Source organism: Phocoena sinus, chromosome 6 (genome assembly GCF_008692025.1).
Source record: "Phocoena sinus isolate mPhoSin1 chromosome 6, mPhoSin1.pri, whole genome shotgun sequence".
Classification (NCBI taxonomy): Eukaryota; Metazoa; Chordata; class Mammalia; order Artiodactyla; family Phocoenidae; genus Phocoena; species Phocoena sinus.
Genome location: NC_045768.1, coordinates 90,633,341 through 90,659,276, shown reverse-complemented (window position 1 = coordinate 90,659,276; position 25,936 = coordinate 90,633,341). Strand labels below are relative to the sequence as shown.

At 45.9% G+C, this 25,936-nt stretch overlaps 1 protein-coding gene across 2 annotated transcripts in view; it reads right to left on the bottom strand.

Moving 5' to 3' along the window:
• Positions 1–24,981, bottom strand: part of IPPK (inositol-pentakisphosphate 2-kinase) — a 50,359-nt gene extending 25,378 nt beyond the window's left edge. Inside the window, exons 1-7 of one of the 2 annotated variants that reach the window (XM_032636171.1) lie at positions 24,739–24,820; positions 16,714–16,761; positions 15,466–15,563; positions 14,502–14,597; positions 11,522–11,588; positions 9,351–9,472; positions 7,865–7,954 (exon numbers count right to left, since the gene is read on the bottom strand). In XM_032636171.1, coding sequence (XP_032492062.1) covers positions 7,865–7,954; positions 9,351–9,472; positions 11,522–11,588; positions 14,502–14,597; positions 15,466–15,477 — 387 coding nt within the window. In that variant the 5' untranslated portion in view covers positions 15,478–15,563; positions 16,714–16,761; positions 24,739–24,820. Of the gene's footprint in view, positions 1–7,864; positions 7,955–9,350; positions 9,473–11,521; positions 11,589–14,501; positions 14,598–15,465; positions 15,564–16,713; positions 16,762–24,738 lie in introns of both variants that reach the window. The other variant, XM_032636170.1, reaches the window with a different exon arrangement.
• Positions 24,982–25,936: the final 955 nt, after the last annotated feature.

Sequence of the window (25,936 nt, the reverse complement as noted above, 5' to 3'; positions counted from 1 at the left end):
TCAGATGAACAAATCTTTACAATTATAATATCCAGGAAGGGGAGGGTGCACCCAACTAGCAATTTCATGTTGTCAGCGAGAAGATAAATTGGTACAACCTTTTGAAAGGCAACTTGCTGGTTTCCATCAAAATTTTAAATGTGCGTGCCCCCTGATTTGGCAAATGTATGAGGAATCGCTGGGTCAAGGATTCACTGCGACCTAACTGTGACAGCAAGACCTAGAAACAACTAAATAAATCAAAGGACATCTGCTCGTATGGGCCAGGACACAGCAAGCCACATGTTGAATGAATAAATAATATGCAGCCACTAACAGAAAGAGGCAGAGCTCAAAATCACCAATATTTATTCAAGGAGAAAAGCAATTGGCAGAACAATGCATATGAAATCACTTTTGCTTTAAAAAAAAAAAAGGATATGTGTATCTATACATGCATGTATCTAAATATGCATTGAAAAAGCCCTGAAGGATACACAACAATCAATCTCCAAGGATTATTTAAGTGACAAAAGCAATTAGCAGAACAATAACTTATGGCAAGACTCCATATTTGCTTTATAAAAGTGTATGTGTGCACACATGCACGTGTGAGCACACATGAGAATATGTGTATGGAAAGGCATCACCTCACTTCCACTTGAATAACACGTATATTTTTGTTGGCACAGAAAGAAGTCTGGAAGGACATGCAAACTGACAACGTGAGTTACCTCTGGGAAGGCAGGAGACCTAATTCATAAAATTACATATTTTAACAATTAAACAAGCAGGTACTATTTCATAGCAAAAAAACCAAACAAACAGTTCTTAAAAATCCATCATAATCGCAACAATGAAAACTATCTCCTAAAGGGAATGGCTCACATACCTTCTTTTTCCTAAGAGCCTAGAAAGTTATAACACCACAAAGAAAAGATGGACTAAGGACCTCTAGAAATTCTCTCCCCCATAAGGGCAAGGAGAAAACTGGCAAAAACAGTCAGGATCAAAATTTTCAGAAACCAGAAAATTAACCTAAGGCTTACAACAATCTGGAAAGTATTATACAAGAAAAATGGCCATATCTAAATAAGAACAGTGAGCTATGTGGCACTTTTAATGCCTTATTCTTACCCCTTCTGTCTAGCACCAAGGGAACCCTAAAAACCAACATCCCCAATCACAGTGAAAACAGAAGTGTGGCATGTGGCAGCCACTGGAGAAGGCTAAATGGTGTAGGAGCTTCTCCAAAGCCTCATTTCCAGAGAGTGGTCATTATTTGACCTGTCTCTTGGTTTCCTGTCTTCACTTACTTGACTCAGAGCTAACCAATTACAAAAGGGGCATTTTCGGGCTTCCCTGGTGGCGCAGTGGTTGAGAGTCCGCCTGCTGATGCAGGGGACACGGGTTCGTGCCCCGGTCCGGGAAGATCCCACATGCCGCGGAGTGGCTGGGCCCGTGAGCCATGGCCGCTGAGCCTGCGCATCCGGAGCCTGTGCTCCACAATGGGAGAGGCCACAACAGTGAGAGGCCCGCGTACTGCAAAAAAAAAAAAAAAAAGGGGGGGGGGGGCATTTTCCCCCAGGGACATTTGTGAAAAATATTCAGAGGCAACTGTTTAACTTCATGACTTCCTGAGATACTGGTTAACAGTTGTGGCAAACAATAGGCTAACCTAAAACTAAAAAGAAAAAGCAGAGGAAGGACATGTACACAGGGCTTTGAAAAGCTCCAGTATATCCTGGGCATCTAGGAGGCCATGCACAAGCTCCAGAAAGACCTGAAAAGGCCACCACCTTCTGGTGATCTGAGGCTCTGCAGAAGTGAAGGCTAAGGCAGAGTTGCAACTGCCCTGCTAAGTGTTGATGGCAGGCCCCAGTGCACACACAGAGCCCCTCAGTAATGCCTGGGAGACTTAATGGTATCAGGCATTTAAGAAATCTCTGTTAAACCATTAGCTGCTCACCTAAGCTAATGAAGCATCAGAGGCCACAAACAACAAAGAACAGACTTCTCAAACTTGGCAAAGAAAAATCACAAAACAATAACAATTACAACAAGCAGCAACAATAAATCCTAGAAAGGTTGTAGAAACTGATTTCCAGAGTGGTCATGTTATATTACTTAAAATGCCTGTTTTCAACAAATCATTACAAGACATGCAAAGAAACAAAAACGTATGGTCCATACCCAGGAAAAAAACGATCAATAGGCTGTCCCTGAGAAATTCATACATTGGACTTACTTGACAAAGACTTTAACTCAACTATTTTAAATAAGCTTTAAGCTAAAGGAAACCAAGGACAAAGAACTGAAGGAGACAAGGAGAACAATGTATTAACAAACGGGATATTAATAAGGATAGAAATTATAAAAAGGAACCAAATAGAAATTCTGTCATTGAAAAATACAATAACTAAAATGAAAAAGTCACAAGAAGGGCTCAACAGCAGATCTGAGTAGGCAGAAGAAACAATCAGTGGATTTTAGGATAAAGTCCAAGAGTTCCACACCTAGACACATCATAATAAAACTGTCCAAAGACAAAGAGAGAGAGAATCTTGAAAGCAGGAAGAGAGAAGTGACTCATGATGTACAAAGGATCCTCCATAAGATTAACAGTTGATTTCTCACTGAAAACCATGGAGGCCAGAGGCACTGGGATGGCATACACAGTGCTGAAAGAAAAGACTATCAACCAAGAAGTCTTGCCTATAAAATTATCCTTTCAAATGAAGCAATAATTAAGACACTGCCAGATAAACAATAACTTTAAAAATGTGTTGCTAGAAAACCTGCCCTACAAGAAATACTAAAGGGAAATCTTCAGGCTGAACTAAAAGGGAACTAGACAGTAACTCAGATCCACATGAAGAAATAAATGGCACTGGGTAAAGGAACTACATAGGTAAGTATAAAGGATAATATAAATATATTTTGTTTGTAACTTTTTTCTTCTACCTGGTTCAAAAGACAGAATGTCCCCTGCATGGCATAAGGCAATTATTATAACTGCATAAGGCAATTATTACAAATCTGTATTGACAAGTATACAATGCATAACGATGTAATTTGTATGACAGTAACAGCACAACAGAGCGGGAAGGCAACAAAGCTATATAGGAGCAGAGCTTATGTATACTGCTGAAGTTGAATTGTTATTGAGTTAGATTGTTTAGGTTAAGATGTTAAATCAATAGGTAGAACAACTAGACAGAATATCAACAAGGAAGTAGAAGACTTGCACATTATAAACCAACTAGACTTAACAAATATCTATAGAACACTCCACTCAACAACAGCAGAGTATATTCTAATCAAGTAAACATGAAACATTCTCAAGGAGAAACCATATGTTAAACCACAAAACAAGTCTCAATAAATTTAAAAAGATGACTCTGCAAACTCAGTGGAATGAAACTAGAAACAAATAATAAAAGGAAATTTGAGAAACTCACAAATACATGAAAACTAATCAATGAGTCAAATAAGAAATCAAAAGAGCAGTCAGAAAATAAATTGAGATAAATGAAAATACAACATAACAAAATTTATAGGAGGCAGAGAAAGCAATGTTTAGAGAGAAATTTATACTTGTAAACACCTATATTAACAGGAAGAAAGATCTCAAATCAATAACCTAATTTTCTACCCTAAAAAACTAGAGACCAAACTAAATCCAATGCAAACAGAGAGAAAGAAGTAGTAGATTAGAGCAGAGACAGATGAAACAGAGTATAGAAAGGGAAAATCTGAGAAAAGAAACAAAACCAAAAGTTGTTTCTTTGAAAAGATCAACAAATATGGCAGTCCTTTGGCTAGACCAAGAAAAAAAAAAGACAGGACTCAAATGACTAAAACCAAGAATGAAAGAAAAGACATTACTACCAACCTTGCAGAAATAAAAAGAATTTTAGAGGAATGCTATGAACAATTATATGCCAACAAATTAGATGAAATGAACAAATTCTTAGAAACATACAGCTACCAAAACTGACTCAAGAAGAAACAGAGAATCTAAACAGACATAACAAAAGGCTGAATCAGTAATCAAAAATCTTTCAACGGGGACTTCCCTGGCAGTCCAATGGTTAAGACTTCACCTTCCAGTGCAGGGGGTGCGGGTTCAAACACTGATCGGGGAGCTAAGATTCCCACATGCCTTGGGGCCAAAAAAACAAAACATAAAAAACAGAAGCAATATTCTAACAAATTCAATAAAGATTTTTTTTAAATCTTTCAACAAAGAAAACCCCAGGACCATCTGGCCCATCTTTGCTACTGAATGCTACCAAATGTTTAAAGAAGAATCAATACCAATACTCAAACTCTTCCAAAAAACTGAAGAGTAAAAGATGGAAAACACTTCCTAACTCATTCTATGAAGCCAGTTATTACCCTGGTACCAAAACTAGACAAAAGCATCACTAGAAAAGAAAACTACAGACAAATATCCCTCAAGAAAAAATCCTCAACAAAAACTAACAAACCACATTAGCAGCATATTAAAGAGATTACACACCTATCATCAAATGGGATTTATCAATCAAATACAAGTGTGGTTCAACATATGAAAATCAATCAATGTAATACACCATATTAATAGAAAGAGGAAAACAACTCATGATCATCTCAACAGATGCAGGACAAGCATTTGACAAAATCTAACATTCTTTCATGATTAATAAAAACAAAACAAAAAAACTCTAAAAGAACATCTTTCACAAACTCACAGTGAGAACATTACATTCAACAGTGAAATTCTGAAAGGTTTACCCCTAATATCAGGAACAAGATAAGGATGCCCACTCCTACTATTTCTATACAATATTGTACTCATAATTAAAAGCAGAATTACCATATGATCCAGCAGTTCAACTTCTGGGTATATACCCCAAAGAATTGAAAGCAGAGTCTCAAAGAAATATTTGTACACCCATGTTCACAAAAGTGTTATTCACAATAGCCAAGAAATGGGAGCAGCCCAAGTGCCCATCAATGGATGGATGGATAAACAAAATATGGTATATACATTCAATGGGATATTATTCAGCCTTAAAAAGGAAGGAAATTCTCACACAACCTACAGTATGGATGAACCTTGAGGACATTATGGTAAGTGAAATAAACCAGTCATAAAAGGACAAATACTGTGTGATTCCACATATATGAGGTCCCTACAGTAGTCAAATTCATAGAGATAGAAACTACAATGGTGGTTGCCAGGGGTTTGAGAAAGGAAGAAATGTAGAGTTGTTTAATGGATGCAGAGTTTCAGTTTTACAAGATGAAAAATGTTCTGGAGATGGATGATGGTGACAGTTGCACAACAATGTAAATGTACTTAATGTCAATGAACTGTACACTTAATGGGTAAGATGGTAAATTTTATGTCATGTGTATTTCATCACAATTAAATATATATATTAAAAAATCAGTTGTATTTCTATGTAATAAACAATCTGAAAATGAAATTTCTAAAAATTCCATTTACAATAGCATCCCCCAAAATAAAAAATTTAGGAATAAGTTCAACAAAAGACACATAGATTTATAGGCTGAAAACTTTATCACATCGCTGGAAGAAATTAAAGACCTAAATAAATGGAAAAACATCCTGTGTTCACAGAGTATTAATACTGTTAAGGTGGCAATACTTCCCATACTAATCTGCAATACGTTGGAATCCTTATCAAAAATCCCAGGTGCTGTCTTGGAAATCGTGAAGCTTAAAGACATCTAAATTGGAAAAGAAGAAGTAAAACTCTATTCACAGATGGCATGATCCTGTACATAGAAAATTCCAAAGAATCTACAAGAACGCTACCAGAGCTAATAAATGAATTCAGCAAACTTGTAGGGTACCAGATCAACACACAAAAATTAGTTGTGTTTCTATACCCTAGCAATAAACAAACCAAAAAGGAAATTAAGGAAGCAATCCTACTTATAACCACATTTACAATATTCCAAAATAATAAAATACCTAGAAATAATTTAACCAAAGTGGTGAAAGACTTGTACACTGAAAACTATAAAATATTGCTGAAAGGAAATTAAAGAAAACCTAAGTAAGTGGAAAGAGAGCCTGTGTTCATGGATTATAAGACTTAGTATTGTTAACATAGCAGTACTACCCAAAGTGACCTATAGATTCCTGAAATTTCTGTCAAAATTCCAAAGTCTTTTTTGGCAGTTATGAAAAATCCAATTCTCAAATTCACATGTAATTTTAAGGGGCCTCAAATAGCCAAAACAATCGTGAACAATCAATCTTGAAAAAGAAGAACAAAGCTAGAAGACTAACACTTCCCGATTTCAAAACTTACTACAAAGCTACAGCAATCAAGAGTGTGGTACTGGCATAAGGACAGACATACAGACCAATAGAATACAATAGAAGGCCAGAAATAAGCCCTCATATATATGGCCAATAGATTTTTGATAAAGGTGCCAAGACCATTCAATGGAGAAATGATGGTCTTTTCACAAGTGGTCCTGGGAAAACTGGATATCACGTGAAGTTGGGCCCTTACCTAACATCAAATACATAAACTAACTCAAAATGGATCAAAGATCTAAACATAAGAGCTAATACTACAAAATTCTTAGAAAAAAACATATGGGAAAAGCACCATGACCTTAGTTTAGGTAAACATTTCTTGGATATGACACCAAAGGCATAGGCAATGAAAGAAAAAAAAGACAAATTAGATTTTATCAAAATTTAAAACTTTTGTGCAACAAAGGACACTATCAACAGAGTAAAAAGGCAAGGCGAAAAAAAAAAAAAAAAAAAAAAAAGGCAAGGCAACCAACAGAATGGGAGAAAATATTTGCAAATCACATATCTGATAAAGAAATTAACATCTAAAATAAACAGAGAACCCCTAAAACAACTAAAAAACAAACAACTCATTTCAAAAACAGGTGAAGAATTTGAACAGACATTTCTCCAAAGAAGATATACAAATAGCCAATAAGCACATGAACAGATGCTCAACATCACTGTTAGAGAAATGCAAATGAAAATCACATGAGATACTACTTCCTATCCATTAGGATGACTATAATCACAAACAGGGACAATAACAAGTGCAAGCGAGGATGTGGAGAAACTGGAGCCCTCATACATTGCTGGTGGGAATATAGAATGGTGCTATAGCTGTAGAAAACAATCTGCCATTTCCTCAAAAAGTTAAACAGAATTGCCCTAAGACCCAGCAATGCCACTGCTAGGAATATACCCAAGAGAACTGAAAACAGTGAATCAAACATGTACATGTACACGCACATTTATAGCAAAATTATTCACAATAGCCAAAAGGAAAAAACCCACATGTCCATCAATAGATGAATGGATAAACAAAATGTTTCCATACAATTGAGTATTACTCAGCCATAAAAGAAATGAAGTGCTGATAAATGCTACAATGTGTATGAACCTCAAAAATATTATGCTAAGTAAAAGAAGAGAGTCACAAAAAGCCATAATTTGTGTGATTCCATTTATAGGAAATGTCCGCAATAGGCAAATCCACAGAGATAGGTGGTTGCCAGGGGTTGGCAGGACAGGGGGTGACTGCTAATGCGCACAGGACTTCTTTTCGAGGTGATGAAATGTTTTGGAATTAGATCGTGGTGATGGTTGCACAACCTTATGAATAAACTAAAATCCACTGGATTATATATTTTAAAAGTGTAAATCTTAGGATATGCAAATATCTCAATTAAGAAGGAAAAGATGAACATGAAGTACTTTTGAAATAAAAAGTAAATCATATCTATGTTTTATTTTACTCCTCTGAAAACTCTAGGTGGCCCAGCCATTCACCACAAGGCTCTGTGCAGGGAGGGAACCCAGCTGGTCAACTCTTCTCACCTTGAGGTGCTGGTGCATGCAGTAACGACACACCTTATGCTTCATCTCATGCGTAACATCACTGGAGAAAGGAATAAACCCACATTTTGGCTGCAAAATAAACAAGTAAGGAAGAAAAAAAGCTTAGGGAGAAAACACATACCTTTAGGTAGACATATAACTACAGGATAATGAAGTGCAGCTCCCAGGAGAATCAGCAAGTGTTAGATATAAACATTCCCAAAAGTTGCTTTTATCTTCAGTCCCCAGTGGGAATTGATGCCTCCCCCACTGCATCACATAAATATCTCTTTGCCACTAGAGAATCCAAAGCCAGAACTCTCACTGGGGAAGAACAGTGATGCCTCAATTGCTAGCTTGACAACAAAGAGTAGCTTTGTGTTTTCATCATAGAACAAGACTGGAAAGACTCTAGGAGTGCAGATCTGCCACACACTCCAGCCCCAAGAAGAAGAACCCTTGGTCCCTCTGATAAGAATGTGTGAAGGGGAAGGTGCCCATATGGTGGCTGCTGGGCTCCCAGAACATCTGAAACTCTAGTTGCCTTTTAAAAGCCATGATGTCTGGGCACATACAATATGAAAGACCACTGCCTAGCGTCCGGGCACTGAAGATCACACTGCTCATCATTTGTGACGCCTGAGACACTCATCCTCTGCTTGGAGAAGCAGAACATCAGTCCACACTGAACACCCATGGATGTGAATGCTCAGGGCCAAGAGCATGACCCACAAGTCACCACCAGAGGTTTGGAGGAAGGTAACAAATAACAAGATATCTGGCAGGCTTCTTGAGGGAGACTCAGGTGGCCACTCTGGACACTGAGCCACAGAGCTGAAGCAGCGGCCTGGTCCTTATCCAGCAATCACTGCCCTGCACTAGACAAGTGACATCTTTTGTCACCTCCTCCTGAGGATCCCTGCCACGACAAACCAGGGCCTTGAGAGACACAAAGGCTTCTATGCCTCCTGGAGGTCTCTCCTGAGCATTCTCCTGAGAAGCAAAGGAACAGAGTGTCACCCAGTCTAAAGGGTGGTCCTCAAGCTGAGCCCTTGGAGCATGGCATGCAGTGTCACCAAGCAGCCAAGCAGGCACAGCTGGGAAGGAGGTCAAGAGAGGCACTGGCAAGCTGCACCCTCCAAGGAAAATAAGCAGAGTGGAGCCCATGCTTCCTTCTGGTGGCCATCGGCTAGGGCTTGTCCCTGGCTAGTTCCCTGTTATGACACCTGAGAACGAGCCTAAACCTGGGGGTCTGGGAAGCCATGCCCCTCAGGTCTGGCCAGGGTAAGGAACCAGAATAGCACGGTGCAAGAGGCACGCACAGAAGAAGCAAGAAGTAAGCCTACTCTCTGCGAGTTGGGGGGCTGCCTAGGTCATGGGGCCCAGCATGGGCAAAGTGCACTCCAGGCAGATGACTCATAGATTTACAGTCTGGACCCACCTTTCCCTTTTCCCCCACACCATTTCCCCCTTGACAGAAATTCACCTTGATCTCTACACACAGAATCGGCCGGTGCTCTGCAAAATGGTAGGTCTGAAGTCTGGCTAAATTGGGAAGGCACAGAGCATAACCACTGAGAGTGTCCAGGTCCTTGTCACAGCGAGATTCTGGAAAACAGAGCAAGGAAAATAACTGAGGATCAGTGCAAGAGAGACAAGATGACTCCATGGCAACTTGGACTCCTGTTGGGGAAGGATCAGCCTTGCCCAAGAGAGGGCTGGCCTTGGTCTCCACTCTTGAGAGGTCACCTCTAAGCCTTGGGATGTCTTGCCTGAGGAGTTTACCTGGGGACCTAGAGTCACATGAGTATAATGCTGTGATCTGTGGTAGGAGTTTGGGGCCTATAGTATCAGCTTGACCTCCAGAGGGGCTGGAGGCTGAGGGCAGCCACACAGGTGGTCAGCTGTGTCTATATGCCCAAGCCCCAGCAAAAACCCTAACCCTTCTTATCTCAGCTGGTTTTAATCTGTGCCCCTTAGCTGTAATAAGCCATAACGATGAGGATAACAGTTCTGTGGGTCCTTCTAGCAAATTATCAGACCTGAGATTGGTCCTGGGGACCCCCCAAACTGCAGCTCTCATGAGTGAGGGTGATCTTGGGAACTGCTCCCCAATTCTGTGACTCCCTTAACCCAGGAGCTCAGAGAGGAAGGAGGCAACAGCCACTACCTTCCTTTTAAAGCTTCCTTCAGAATACACAAACACCAATATTTCCTCAGCACTGACTGCTAGAAGCTATATTGTAGACAGTCACATAAGATATGGCCTCTTGGTCCCAGGAGAAGTCAGCTTTCCTCCTTCCACATAACAAGGCTGACTATGAGTCATTATTACAACAGGGGACGGTCTTATTACTGTTACGTCGTATAACTGCCAATTATAAAACGAATGACACTGTGTGGCACTAGTAACTAGATGGCAGAACCACAGCAGGCCTCAGTCTGTCTTTGTCTAGATGGGGAAAACAGAGCCAAGACACAGTCCAGGCTTTGAACAAAGCTGCTGCCTCGTTCCCCTTCGTTGGTCCTCTCCATCCATGAAGCCCTGCTCCTCACTGCTCCCCAAACTGAGGGCTCCAGGGCACAGCATCCCGTTTTCTTTCATTATCCTAATCAAACATGAAAAGGATTTTATATTGACTCACTGCACACCCTGACTGCCTGGCTGTGCTTTAGGAGGAGACATTTCACTCCTCAACAACACAGATTTTACATCTTTGCCTCTGACTGTGACAGGAAAAGCTTTGACATGGTTACTGTCATTATTGCCACGAGCAAGTGTAGGGAAGGTACATGAGGTACTGAGGGGAAAATACGTGAGGTGACGTGGGGCAGTACATGAGGTGACTGCGGGGAGGGTACGTGAGGTGATGGGGGAGGGTATGTGTGGTGATGTGGGAAAGGTGTGGGAGGTAAAGGGGGGCAAGGTTTGGGGGGTGACGGGGGGAAAGTATGTGTGGTGATGGGGGGAAGATATGAGAGGTAATGGGGGGAGGGTATGTTTGGTAATGAGTGGAAGGTATGGGAAGTAATGGGGGAAGGTTTGGGAGATGATGGGGGAACGTATTTGTGGTGATTGGGAAAGGTACGGGACGTGATGGGAGAAGGTCTGGGAGGTGACTAGGGGAAGGTATGTGTAGTGATGGGTAGAAAGCATGTGTGGTGATGGGGGGTGGGGTATGTATGGTGATGGTGGGGAAGTACATGAGGTGAAGCGGGGAGGTACAAAAATTCAAGTCTCTCACCTTACCTCAAGAGGATGAGCAGGTTGGGTGGTGCCAGTTTCTGGGAGAAGGTTTTCAGGACTGCCACCCTCTAGGGCCTAGCCCACCCTCCAGGGCTCAGGTCTACCCTGGTTTTCCTTTGGACTCCTCCAGGCACCCCCTGGAGCCCACCTTCCCTTCCCTAAGTCTCCCTGAACTCCTTCAGCTCCCTCTTGGCTCCCAAATGCATTTTTATTTTTATTAATTTGTTCTTGGTCATATATTCCCTGCAGTGATCTGCAAATCTGATGCCCAGAATTGTATTCATGAGCTCCTAGGATTTCTATCCCTGATAATAAAGTTAAAAACTGTATCTGTATCTACCTAAGATGAGTAATAACATCAAACACATTTCAAATGGAATATTATAAATTCCTAAGTTAGAAACCCTTACCTGGTCTTTCACACTGTATCTTTAAACAAAGCTGTTTCACAAAATCTAAAGGCAGCTGAACAACTTCCTGTAAGAACAAATAAGAAGTACTCAGTGTGGAATGCACAACAATGTGAACGTACTTAATGCCACAGAACCACACACTTAAAAATGGTTAAAATGGTAAGTTTTATGTTATGTATATGTTACCACATTAAAAAAAATACTCAGTATGTGGGTTTTAGGAATAAAAGCTGCTCTGTTATTTTAAGGACATGTCCAGATTAAACAGACAGGCTAAAGTTTCTGTGCACTAAGAGGAACAGGCCCTCCTCAGAGCAGCTGGTGTCCACAGTGGTGGTGGCCAGAAGCGTGCCCCATGTCACCTAGTCAGTCTCCACAGAGGGCTCCTCACCCAGCTCCTCTGTTCTCACGGCGACCTCATCCTCATTCTCAGTGTCTGTGGACGGCAGAGCAGGGGCCTGAGGCAGTTCTCTGCCTGCAAGAAGTTCCTCACCAGCTATCTCTCAGACAACCTGAGGCTCCTCACATTTCCATCTGAGAAGCAGCTCAAGGAACAGGGTCTGACCAAATATTAATCTCTGGGTGAGATGTCCTGGGTACCCATCAGCCACAGGACTCAGGATGGTCAATATTTGGTGCTCTGGGTCAAAAAACAAAGGAGCAACTACTCTCTACTATTTCTTGCAGTCTCCCAAACTAAGAGTTTCTATTTAATCCACATTGCTCATCACCTTCCCCATGTTTCCAGGGTGGCAGAATTCTGACTTCTAAAGGAATCCCAAGGCGACGCACGATACCTGCCTAGAATGAGAATGCCGGGATCCTGTCCACTTACCTGCCACACCTTCTCCATCATGCCCTGTCCCACCTAGCCTCCAGCTCACATGAAGACAGGCCTAGACCAGTCCCCAAACCAGCCAGGCAGGGCCGGAGGCAGCACGGGTACAAGGGGTGTGTCTGTCACTCTGTCTGAGCCTTGCTCTCTCACCACTGTGCTAGTTATGTCTCATCCCAGGACACAGAAGAGGGAAACACTCTCCCCAGGGCTCCACTTTAACCTAGATCATGCCATCAGTCAGAGAAAACAGCATCATTTACAAATGCTGATTTTGCCTGAACATGGTCTTGTTCGGGCCAGAGATGTGCTCTGTATCCCACATTTCAACAGTGCTGGGCCTGAGTGGCAGTCCTCTCTTGATACTACAACTACCTGGAGGAAAAGCAGGTTGTGTTTCACTCTGGCAGTGTCTTCACGTGAAGGAGGTATGTCAACGGGATGAATATTCCCGAAATGTGACCTGGTGGGCTCACCTCATATGCCCAGAGCCTTGTGCACTGTGGACAAACAGAATCAAACCTGGAGCTAGAGCATGCCCTGGGCCCTGGGGGGACACCCCAATGCTATTCCCACCTGCCGGGCTGCCACTGGCTGGAACCCCAAGCTCTTCACCATTCTCCTTCACTGCTGGCCCCTCCTGGAAGAAAAGTCTAGAGCCCCCAAGTGCTGTGAGACAGAGAAACACTCCCACTTGGCCAGATGAGCATGCTCTCTCCCCAAGAAGGACACTGGTAGTTGGCATACCTGCACGCACTCACACACCGTCCAGGCCAAGAAGTAGGTGGCACCCAGGACGCAGATAGCTCAGAGACTCAGGCTCTCACAGGTGGTGGGTTTCAGGCTTTCACAATTCAACAGGACAGCTGGGGACCTCACTAGGGTGGTGCCAGCCCCCAGGATGGCCCCCGTGACCTCTGCCCCTGTGTAGTCCCACTCTGCCTAGGGCTGACCCATAAAGGCCCCAGGATGCTGTGGAAACGACAGACACAACTCCTGAACAGGTCATCCCTCAGATGGTGTACTGGGGGAGTCAGGGCCAAGTCACAAGGATGCTCAGAGCCCTTCAGAGAGTCCACATTGGGAGGTGCTGAGGCCCCCAGTCAACAGTCAGCACCACACTGCCAGCTCCACGGCTCTGGGCCACCCTGGAAAAGGATCCTTAGTCCCAGCCTACAGATTAGACTACAGCCCTAAGGGACCCAAAGCAACATCATCCACAGTACTTCCTAAGCTGTCAAAGGACGACCCTCCTTGGAGGATGTTTTGCCGTCGGAGCCATTTAAATTCTACTTTGCTAGGCAATCTTGAAGCTTCAAAGAAACTTTTACTCAACCTTCTTGGTACCATTTTTCTCAGGATGGACACAAGGTACAGAATTTACAAAACGGAGGCAGTGCTCCCTTTGTTCAAAATGACAAACCTGCTAGTCTGTTCAGGGCTCTGATCTAAGACAAAGCAGTCAGGCCAGTGTAAGCAGAGAAGCAGCAGTGATCAAAGTGGAGACAGAAGAATGGCTGTCCCAGGCATGGACCAAGGCCACTGGCTCTGAGGATTGCCAGGATCACAGGGCCAGTCCACTGTGGCTTCTTACACTGCCCTCTCCATGAGTGTCTGAACAGCAGACCTTGCCTGTAACAGGCACTCCTCTCAGTCACTGAGACGAGAAAAAGCCAGCAACACAGACCACCTGCAGGTAGGTGGAGGCCATCACCCCACATGGGCTTCAGCTAGGTGAGACCAGGTCACACCTCCCAGCATGGGGATCCCCTTTTCTCCCTAACTTGCTCAAAGGTGCCCACTGAAGGTCAGTGTTGCTGCCTGGACCTCACTAGAGAGCTCTCACCAAACTGAATGCCTCCATGAGGGCAGGATGGTGAAGACCAGGAGTCTCAGCAAGTGAAAGTATCTCTGAACCTCATGCTAGAAAATGGGAATAACACTATCTGCTCTGCTATTTCACAGTGCAACAAATGAGAAAAGCACTTGGAAACTTTGTAACTAACACAGTGTGTGTGGGGGTGGGGGGTGGGGGGGCGGTATCATTAAGCAACTTCCAAACTATAAATGAGAAGTTGGTACTTTGATACAGAACAGGCCCATGAATTTAGACTACATTAAAAAAAAAAAAAAATCACTTACCCCACAATGAACATAGTTCTCTCCCAAAAACTCTTTCATGACATTTTTGCCAAAGTCCACTATGTTCTGTAGGTGCTGAAATATTTCTTCCGAGGTCTGCAAAAGAGAAGGACAAGAAGACCTCAACGACCGGGACCTCCTAGACTCTGACACCACCACAAGCCCCTGTCACATACAGGGCTGCCATGTATGTGGCCACAAAAAGCCACCAGTGGCCCTGGACCTGGAGGAAGGTGAGCCTCATCATGAAGACTGCCACACTCACTGGAGCTTCTGTCCCACAGGGCCCCCAGGCCCACCTCTGCATTGTACTCAGGGCCCCATGTGATTGTGAAACCGTAAGTTTGAGAACCATATCTGTGCCCCTGCCTTCCTCCCCACCAGGAACACACGTGGATCCCGCCAGTGGCCCGTGCACACCTTCTGAGGAATTCGACTTTAAAAATCGGTCCCATCCAAAAATCAGTATTTAGATGTTATTCTTCAGCTTCTAGATGTAGAAATAAAATATTTTCTCCTCAGAGGTTCTTAAAGAATCAATAAACTGTGAGATTTAGGTGAGACAGGAAATCATTGCTGTATCCCTCACTCTGACCCAAGGCGAGAAGTGCAAAGGGTTGATCACAGGTCTCGCTCAGGAGTGAGAGGACTGTCTTCTTCAACCGCAGGCTGGGAGGCGCCTGACACATGGCTCCGGCTCTGGGGAGGTCTCAGTCTGAGCTGCCACCCAGGCACCATAAAACAGGCAGACCACAGTCTGCATTTCGGGGGACTACTGTATTAGAACGAAGCCTGTCAAAAAACCCCAGAACACGCCCAGTGGCTCCGTACGTAGAGCTGTGGACACAGGACTTCTGACAAAAAGCTCTTCTTATTGACAGAATTAACACACACAACTCCCCGCAAATAACGCAGCTGGCATCACACAGTGCCATTTATGTAATAAAGAAAGGCGAATTGTTACCTTGGAAGACATTGCCTCAATAAATGTAAACAGGAAAAACTGAAAATAGAGGCATCCAGAGAACGCTGGCCCTTCACCGAGGCTAGGCTCTGTAGACCCTGAGTGGGGATAGAGGGGAGGGGAGGGGGGCTAGAGGCAGCCTCCGAGATGTTTCTAGTTTCCACCTGGATTCCACAGAAACAGAACCACCCTGCACAATTCTCTTCAGCAGCTGAACCCTCCCATCCTGTGCCATCTTTCTCTGCACTAACCACACTGTCCCCAGATCTCACTGCAGCCCCACCGTGATGGCAGCCCCCAGCTTTCTCCCACAGTCCCCACTCTTCTTTCTATTAAGCTAACCTGCAAGTGTGCCCTTCATTTGCACAATCAGTCACCACTGATACCTATCAGCCATCCACCTCACCTTCTTTTCTGGCTGTTTCTCCATAACTCAAACGAGGTGAGGTGGTGACTCATGCATGTCTCCTACACCCTGATCTTGAGCCCAATTTCTGCTCACCAACCAACAACCACCAGCCCTGCCCCCACTGTGTGGGTGTGACGTGCAGCTCCTGCCTCTTCTCCCCTTTTAAGATAAGAGCCTATGCTCACACCTAGCCCCTCTGGACCTCCCTCCTTCCCCCCAGACCATGAAAGAGTAAAGGCTCCCACAGGGCTATGCCATATTGACCGCTGCGACCACTTAGATAAACACCACAATGACATCCCGCCTCAATGTAGAGAGACACTGAAGTTCAGTGGTCAGCGGGCATACAACAGAACAACAATGGCTTTCTGAGGGTGTCCACGGTACTCTGCCTGGTTGACTCAGTGAATAGAAACACAAGGCTCCATCTGAACTGCCTGCTGTGACTTGTAACACTGACTGTCTACCACAGCATCACAGACTTCATTTTCATTGATACAATTCCACAGATGGGGAAACGGAGGCAGCCGGGTGTAAGAAAATCGCCAGGGCAAAGCCAAGACCTGGCCCTGGGTTCCCCAGCCACAAGCAGAGCTCTCTGAACTAGTCAGGGAGGCTCCTGGCTCAGTACCCAGGGACTAACCATGATGACCCATAGTGACCCCAGCAGGTCAAAGTGCTGAATCCAGCACAAAAGATGGACACACTGCTTTCGGCATTGAATGCTTGTATCATATTCAAATCTCTAAAGTTAGCATTAAAACTTCTGCATCAGAAAAAAATCAAAGTTTTCTTAAATAATTATTTTAATGATTGGGTGGCAAATCCACTGATCTTACCTTCTTCCTATTAGGAGGAAACTTCAGAAAACGAAGCACCACACAACGCTATTGGAAAATAAAACAAAGTCTGATTAGTACCCACCCAAAGCCCGGGGATAAGGGTGGGTGGCTGTGGATAAGGAGCCATCCTCAGCAGTGCAGATGCTGGAAGCCCCACAGACAGCCAGTGCCCCAGGGAGGAGGTGGGGGCCAGTACTGGGCCACACGTCTGAAGACACAAAGCAACCAGGAAAACCTGTGTTCTCTGACCTAGCCAGCCCACTCCCAGTAATTTATCTTAATTAAAGACGCACAGAAGATTTTAGCTACTGCATATAAAGGTACTGTTTATAATTCCAAATAAAATGGAAACAACCTAAACATCCAACAATAGTAGGATGGTTAAATACAGAGGGACATATTCCAGACCATGAAATACTATGCCGTCATTTACAAGAAAATAAGGAAGATCCGTATTTACAGACACAAAGGTACAGTCATCATCTACTGATAAATGAAAAAGATTACAGAATAGCGCTTATAGAATGAACCTACCTTTATATAAATATGTACATACACGTGTGTGTGTGTATGTGTGTGTGTGTGTTGTGTGTGTATGTATTAGAGAATGATGTATGGGTATAGTTCTATTTATGTAAAGCTCAAAAACAGACAAGACTAAGATCTCTGGCAGGTGGGATGGTCCCTAAGAAAGGCTCGAGAAGGGGCTGGTCATGAGAATACGGGTCCATGTATTTTGTCATAATCAAGCTGTGTATACACATATGATCTGACCACTTTTCTGTAGATTTATTACTCTTCATTTTTTAAAGTTTGTAAAACAAAAAATTTTAAATAAAGTATGTGCATGCTGAGTTTGTATGAACTGTCTGAAAGGGCTTCTGAATACGTAACCGCGTGTCCAGGTAGCACCAACTGGGAACTTATTTTTTAAAGTTCTGTTTATTTGGGTTTTCCAATTTTTTACAATGCTCATATTACATTACAAAAATGTTTTTTAAAAAAGTTTAAAAAATGGGAAAAAATAACCTTTTAAACTAGTGCAGCCTTTGAAATGGCCATTCCCCAAGGAAATAACCTGGATGTGTTGTGGAGCCTTGGTAATGGGAGAGATAATTCCATGTGGACAACTTTGGAAACCATTCTCATGGAGATAGGGAGTTCCAGGCAGAAGGGCTTGGGTCGGGAACCTGGACTGTGCTCAGGGAGAAGCAGTGAATAGGAGAAGGAGAGCAGAGGTGCAGGAGTTCGGGCACTGTCTGGAGCACTGGGATCTAGGTGGGGTGGGAGGAGCTGGTGATTGAAGAGACTCAGAAAGTGCAGCTTTAGAACCCAAAACATGGCTGAGAGCAAGGAAGGCCCATAGAGACGAGATCCATTTCCCTAGCCCACAGACCCCCCGGCACTTCCTGCCCCACTCAGATGACGCACACGCCTCTCAAAACCCCAGACATCCATCATCTCCCTGAGCCCCAGGCTCAGACTTGGGAAAGCAAAGGTCGAGGACGTGCACATGGCCCTAACCCCCTCCCAAATCCAGGCAGACATCAATATTCGATCACGGACATCAGCTGGCCAAGGAGTCCATCAAAATTCAAGGAAAGGGCTTCCCTGGTGGCGCAGTGGTTGAGAGTCCGCCTGCTGATGCAGGGGACACGGGTTCGTGCCCCAGTCCGGGAAGATCCCCCATGCCGCGCAGCGGCTGGGCCCGTGAGCCATGGCTGCTGAGCCTGCGTGTCCGGAGCCTGTGCTCCACAACGGGAGAGGCCACAATAGTGAGAGGCCTGCGTACCACAAAAAAAAAAATTCAAGGAAAAACAAAAGCTGATATGCAGAAACCCTAATTCTAGGCAACTTTCCAGAAACTCAGCCCCCCTAAAAGCACACTCACTTCTCACCTGGACTTCACTGTTTCTCAAGACCTGCTAAGAAATTGTGAGTGCCATGTTGTGTCTGCTTCAAGGAAAACTGCTTTCTCTAGGGACCCATTTAAAACCGTCGCCAGAAACTGCCCACCTGCCCCATAGGAGCTGCAGTGTCAGCCTTGAAGGCCAGTCTCCACAAACACAAGCACTCAGTGGGCACACCTATTCTGGACGGTGAGTGCTAACTGCCCCTTGTAAAGGTCTGACTGGGCTGGGTTGGTGGCCCTGTTACATGCCACGAGGCTGGCCATAGGACCAGACAACACCTATTCAAGTGGATAGCAGAGAAAAGGTGAGAAATCAACCTCACCAGCCCTGGTTGGCACAAAGACGCAGTTAGTCCAAGGGCCACCCATGGCATGGAGTGGGACTGATCCAGCCACCCACGGGGAGATTCCCATAAAGGAGCCGAAACCAACGCATAATCTGGTAAGCACCAGGGCCCTGCAAGCTCACAAGGTCTTAACCAGTTGTGAAGGAAACAACTCCTTTCCTTTTAAACTAAATATCTGAAACCAGATTTTAAAACATACCCTCTTCACAGTGTCTAGGCTAAAATGCTAAGAACGAAGAGAAAGGGGTGAGACTAAGAAGAGGGGCTTAACAAGAGTTTCTGCACAGTCTGGGGCAGAAGCAGCTCTTCCCTGTTCCAAAGCAGGACAGGGAATCTTAGGCCAGGGCCACACCTTCTCTGTCCTTGAGGACAGAAAATCATGGTGTGCTCTCTCATACCGTGGAACACTAGATGAAAATCAAAGATTTTAACAAGCTGAAAAAGTCAGTGAATGGAGAAATGACACATATAAACACATACACGTTAAACAACCTCAAAACGTACAACACGCCAGTCATAAAAGGAATAGAAAGCATTCAGTGCTGTGAGGGTCCCAGGCCATGGCAGGGGTGGGGGAGTACTGGCATGTCATGTGCCACGAGGCCTAGGACATGTTCCTTCGATCCCCTCTGAGAACCCACCCAAGTCCTCAAAACACCAAGACATCAGCAAAGCCTGGCTCACAACAGCTCTAAAAGCACAACAATGTGAATGTCTGACAGCACAGGAACTCTGGCTGCCTAAGTGCTCTGCAGCCTTGAAAACTTGTGTGAAGAATTATCTACATATTTATGCTGTAGGGTTGAGTGAAAAAGCAGAAAACAAAAACAGACAGATAAGGATGCTTAAGTACCCAATAAAAGCATATAATAGAAGGAAGTGCACCAAGTGTTAACAAAAATTGTTTTCTTAGTAGGGAGACATTGGATGCTTTTTACTTTCTTCCTTGTAGTATTCTGTATTTTCTGGGGCAGAGAGAGGAACAAATGATTGGTATTAAATAAAAATAAAAGACCACAAAAACAATATATAAAAGGGTCACCTGCCCATGTGAAGCCCAAGGAAGGAAACTTGTGGGTGGAATTAAGACTCCAGGGCCTCTTGGCAAAGACAAGGTGTGAAGTGATCAGTCGCTGAAGCCTCACTGCTGGAGGACAAGCCCAAGTCAGGTCTTCCACCAGAGTGAGGATATAACCCAGGATGGGGCCCCAAGAAGACCCCAGGGAAGCAGAGATCAGGCAACTTTCAAGGGAAAGGGAGACAGATAAACACAACAGCAGAAGGAATTGACCCTCAGGGTGCTGCCCCAGGCATCCCAAAATGGCTCAGCCCTGCTTCTCAGTGAAGCCACCACCCACAGACACCCCACTCGGGCACAGCCCAAGTCTTCCATCAGAATACCCATGACAGAATACCAAGCCAAGTCACTTGCCTCTGCTGACCAGAGACAACCAGAAACACACCCCAGGGCCCACAGAAGGATAAGAGGGACAAGGTGTGGGACGCATTGTTGGGCTGACAGCCTCAGACAGAACAGATGGAGGGTGACTCGAGACATCTCATACAGCAACTGTCCCCAAACTTTTTGGCACCAGGGACCAGTTTTGTGGTAGACAATTTTTCCACGGCGGAGGCTGGGGGGTGGGGGGGAGGGTGGTCCAGGCAGCAATGTCAGCGATGGGGAGCGGCAGATGAAGCTTCGCTCGCTTGCCCGTCACTCACCTCCTGTGCGGCCTGGTTCCTAACAGGCCTCGGACCCATACCGGTCCACAGCCCGGGGGTTGGGAACCCCTGTCATAAAGGGGGGCCAAGGACTCCAAAGGGAGACCAGACAGGAGGTGGAGACCACAGGTGGGGACAGCAGGTGTCTAGAATGGGCAGGACATTTTCCTTCCCATGTTTCACCTGCCTGTATGGACCCACAGCTGCCTCAGGACTGAAGCAGACACAGATGCAAGTTGTGAGGTGGGGGACAGGACAGTGGAGGTGTAAGCCCAGGTAACATTTGGGGGCAGGACACTTAGGGGCTGCAGCAGAAGAGGTGTTCAGATGGTCCCTAAAGGATAGAAAATCCAACAGCCAGAAGAGAATCAGAATGTTTTATAAAGACACACCACAAATGCATGGAACGCACAGTGAGGGTGTCGTAGAGTGGAGCCTTCAAGGACCCCAGGTTCTCCAAGGCCACATGATGGCCACAGAGCAGGTGTCCAAACAAACCAAGAGGTAGGTGACCCAGTGCTGTGGTCTCGTCCTTCTGCAGCAGACACAGAAACCTTCCTTACCGTCCTGGTAAAAGGGGCAGCTGCTGTCCTGAGTTCTGCTGAGGAGGAAGAAGGTATTGTCGGGGCGGGGGAAGTGACCGTGCCACCTTAGGATACCAGACCTAGACCAGCAGAGCCCTACATGCTAGAAAGGCAGAGCTCAGCACTCACCAAGGCCAGGACTGGAAACCACCAAAGGGAATATATTTTGGAAATAACAAATCCTAACCTTTCAACTGCAGGTGATCCCAGGAATAAAGACAGGGCTACATGCACAGCTCTTCAATGAGACATCACCAAGAAAAGCACATCAGCTGTATCAACCTGTATGAATATCATTAAAAATCTCAAATGCAGAATAAGTTACTTGTTAAAAAAAAATACTATAGGCAACAGAACGTTAAGACTCTTTATACTAGATTCAGGAGAAAATTTAGCCCAGGACTTGGGAATATGCCATTAAAAAAAGAAAGAAAGAAAAAAAAAAAAGAGAGAACAACTCATTTGCTTCCAACAGCTCCATTAAGAAGTATGATCTACAAATCCTAAAACACAAGAGAAGAGAAACACACAGCTCCTGACTGCCTGAACCCCATATCTTCAGGACAAACACCCCAGGGCATCAAAACAATTGCAGAAAGGATCTGAAGCCCAATCAGAATCTTAGAAAGGCTATAAAACCTGAAAGATCAGGAACAAACTTTTGATAAAAGATCTTGGTTGGCGGGTCTTTCATGTTATCTCTGTCAACAAGGAGGAAAACATCACAACAGCTTAGTGTGATAAAGGGAGTGGGCCCCTGTTTGCCCTGCACCCCAGAGGCGAGGGCAGCTGGAAGGCAGCTCAGTGCCTGGGGAGGAGTCTCTGCCTGGCCTGCCCTGGGTGACTCTCCCCACTGAAGGCACATAGGAGATCAAATGACAAACCAGACTTACAGTGACCTTCACAGGACAGATGCCAAGCCAAAGCGAACAAGACCAAGGTAAAGAAGAGTCACTGCAGATGTAAAAGCAACACCACCACACGGAGAGAAATCCCACTTGGCGGCAGCACACTTGAGGGCAGCGCCAGGCTTCGTGACCACAGCTCAGCATGAACTGGCACAGCCACTAGAACAAGTGACAGCACCCTCAGGCTACAGTAAGGAAAGGAAAGTACATGCCCACAAGGGAAATGTCCTTGCCCAAGACCCCCCACAGGGTCAGTGCCGGGGACTCCAGGCACCCACTAGAGTACAGTGTCAGGTTGGCCACAGCCTTAGAGCACCTCAGAGGGTCAGTGCCAGTGCCAAGGGCCAGTGCCTGGGAAAGGGTTAAATTGCACAGCTGGACCCAAGGATGCTGAGCACTGGGCCACAGGAAAACTGGCAGCAACCTGTCAAGAACTGGCATACGGTTCAGGCCTCACACTGTCATCTCTTACTGCCCAACCCTGAGCACACACCACGCTATGGCCTCCTTTGGCCTGCACTTAGCTTCTCCATATCCAGGCCCCATTTTCTACAAGTCCTGTGCTCCTGGAAGCCTCCCAACCCACCAGCCTGGAAGGCTGTCTGTCTGTGTCTTATCCCATGTTCCTTCAGTGCAGATGCCAGGCCTCAGGAATGGCTGGCTGAAGGTATGTCAGGTTCTGACACTGGAAAGGAGAGGGGACAGACTCATAACTTTTTAAGGACCTTTCAATTCTGAAAGTAGACAATGCCCACTCTGAGAAAGAGACCGTCTCCGGATCTGAAAGAAACCTGGTGAGGGTCACCCTCTACTTCAGAATGAACGAGGTGGGTCTGGAGAGTCCACCCATGGGAGCAGAAATACTTGGTGCTCACCCACCTTCTTCTATCCCACTCACACACACACACCCTCTCCTTGGGCACAGTAGGGTCCTGAAAGCTGCCTTCCAGGGCTCTGTCCTCCCTCAAGGCCCAGGCAAAGCACAAAGGTTTCTCCAGACCCAAGGGTCAGAGTTCTCCCTTTACTCAGCGCCTTCACTTGGTGGGAACCTTTTCTTACAAGACTACACGTGATGATAATCTTCAAATTCAAATGTTGAGCTAACAACAACCAAGCAGGAATGAGCATAGTAAAGCAAATTTAGATTTTAAATAAAGAATGAAGAGAACAGGTACAGGATAGCCTGATGACTCAGTTTAAAAGGGGGGGCGGGGAGGAAAAAGAAACATGACCCTAACACCTGGGGCTGTGCAACAAGGGAAGGGGCCAGTTTCCCTGGAGGGTAGACACATGCTTGTCAGGGACAATGGAGAAGGCATCTGAGGGCCCAAGGCCTGGTGTTCTTTTACGCTGAGTCTGGAACTTGCTACTTCATCTGAGGCTACTTTTGAAACTCAGTACATTAGCCAAAAGAAGCCTTAATTAGCTTTATATAAAATGATGATATACCATGCAATCTTACTGAGGAATTGTTAGATGAGCTCCCCACAGGAGCTGTTGGGCTGGGTCAGCTCTTTTAACCGCCAAGTCCAAGGTGGATGATAGTTATCTCTTGCATAACTTGTCCAGCTCCTCATCTTTCTAGCAATTCCGCAAAGGGGATTCTGTTACTAGTTCCACTTTGAAAATGCAGAAACTGAGCCTGAGCCAGGCAGTGATAGAACTGGGATTCTGCCCAGCTCTGTGTAACTGCAACTCCCATACTCTTAAGCCCTCAATGACACCTATCACTCCTCCCCCAGCCCACCACATTCCTGCCTGGTTGTATTAGACAGCAAGATGTCAGAGAGATCTGGGCCTTCACACAAATCCACAAGCTTCTCTTCCCGGATTCAACTCACTGGGAGTCCTCACTGTACTCTCTGAAACTCTCTTCCTTACTGAATTAAGAAAGGGAAATTCTTTAAATTCTAAAAGATTCTGTAGACATCTGTAGAAGGACCTGTAGACAATGCTCCACTAATATTAACAACAGCAGCAGGAGAAGAGCAATTCCCTGCATCTCAGGGAGGTAACAGCACCCCAAGCACTTTGCTTCTTTCTCCTGACCTTGCCCGTACCCCGTATCTTCCCTAAGGTTACTCCGGACGGCCTCACCGCAGCTGGGCAGTCGCAGGCGGCACCGTGTGAGGCCGGGATGGGGAGCGTTGGAAGGACGCGGAACAAACCCGGGGGTAAAATGTGACACTGGAGGAACAGTGAACCGATCTGGAGGGAGGGGAGTGCTGGGAAGACATGGCACCAACCTAGGGAGAGGAGAGCGCTGGGGGGACGCGGAACTGATCTGGGGGAAGGCGGTGACACCAGCGGGACGCGGAACTGACCCGACAGGGTGGGGTGATGCTGGGGGGACGCGAAACTTATCGCGGGGCAGTGACACTGGGGGAACGCGCAACCGACCGGAAGGAGGGCTGCTGGGGAACCGATCCGGGGGTAGTGGGTCCTGAGAGGATGCAGAACCGACCTGAGCGGAGGGGGTGCTGGGGGGACGCGGAACCCACCGGGAGTAGGGTAAGGGCCCTGAAAGGCGCCGACAGTCAACCGCTCACCTGTGCGTGGGCCACCACTAGGCTCTTGTTGCCTTCACCGTGGTACCCCCATTCATTCTCGTCCATCTTCCCCTCGTCCATCCCACGGTGCGGCCCTGGAGCCTCGCGGGGCCACGAGCTGAGGGCCGCGGGTTCGCCTAGGCACCAGCGCAGCCGACCGGGGAGGAGCTCCTGTCAGCCGCCGCCTCAGCTAGACCCAGCCGCCCGCACTCGCAGGCGCTGGCCGCCGGAAGCCACGCCCCCAACATCTCCCATGGCCGAGCCGGGCAACTTCCGGGTTCGCGCCCGCTTCTCCTCTGTTGACCACGGCGGTTGATGGACTGGCGGCCATCTTAGGTGCTGGCAGAGTGACTCACTTCCGGAGCGCGATCTCGAGAACCGGAAGAGAGGCTTCCGGCCTGGGCGCCGGAAGTGAGGCAAGCGGGAGGAGCCGTCTGCTACCCAGCGACCAGCACTGGCCTGCTGGGGAACATGAGTTCAGGCGGGCTGGGGTTAGAGCGGTACTGGCGCGCTAGGAGCCAGGGGGTCCCAGTGGGGCTGGGGGCGGGGGACGCCCAGGCAAGTCGGGAGCTTGGAAGGGGACGGTCCAGGCGGGCCGGGGGCGGGTGGTCCCTAGAGCTGGAGCCCGCTTAGTCATGGGGCCTCAGCCTTATTTTCTGTAGAATGGGATACATTTCTCACTCATCGGGTTATTAATATCCTCATTTGCTCTTTACCTGATGCAGAATCACCCCAGTAGTCCCAGGAAGTGGAAACATTGTGGTCCACATCTTACAAATGAGGATACGTCAAAAGAGGCAAGTGGACTCCTAAATGGCGCTCTTGTCGGAGTGTTACCTGAAAAACTGGCTTTGCCTTTTGGTGGGTGTCAAGCCAGAAGACAAAGAGTGGGAGAAGGAAGGATTTATTACTTGCAACAAGTAAGGAGAATGCTGCGGCTTTTTCCCAAAGCAGTGTCTCCCCAAATAGCAAAATTGAGGAAGTTTTAAGCTAAGGTAACGTGTATTCATAAAGGGCTTGGGCAGTCAGAGTCCAAGCTTTAGTTGAATGAAGTCATGAGGGTCAGAAAAGGTCTACATCATCCCTTAGGTCCCAACTGATCTGGTAGTTGAGCACTTAAGACTACTCTTCACCATTGAAACAGAATTGAGAGTCTTTACTACTGATATATTATCTTTGCTACTGTTACTTCTCTTGC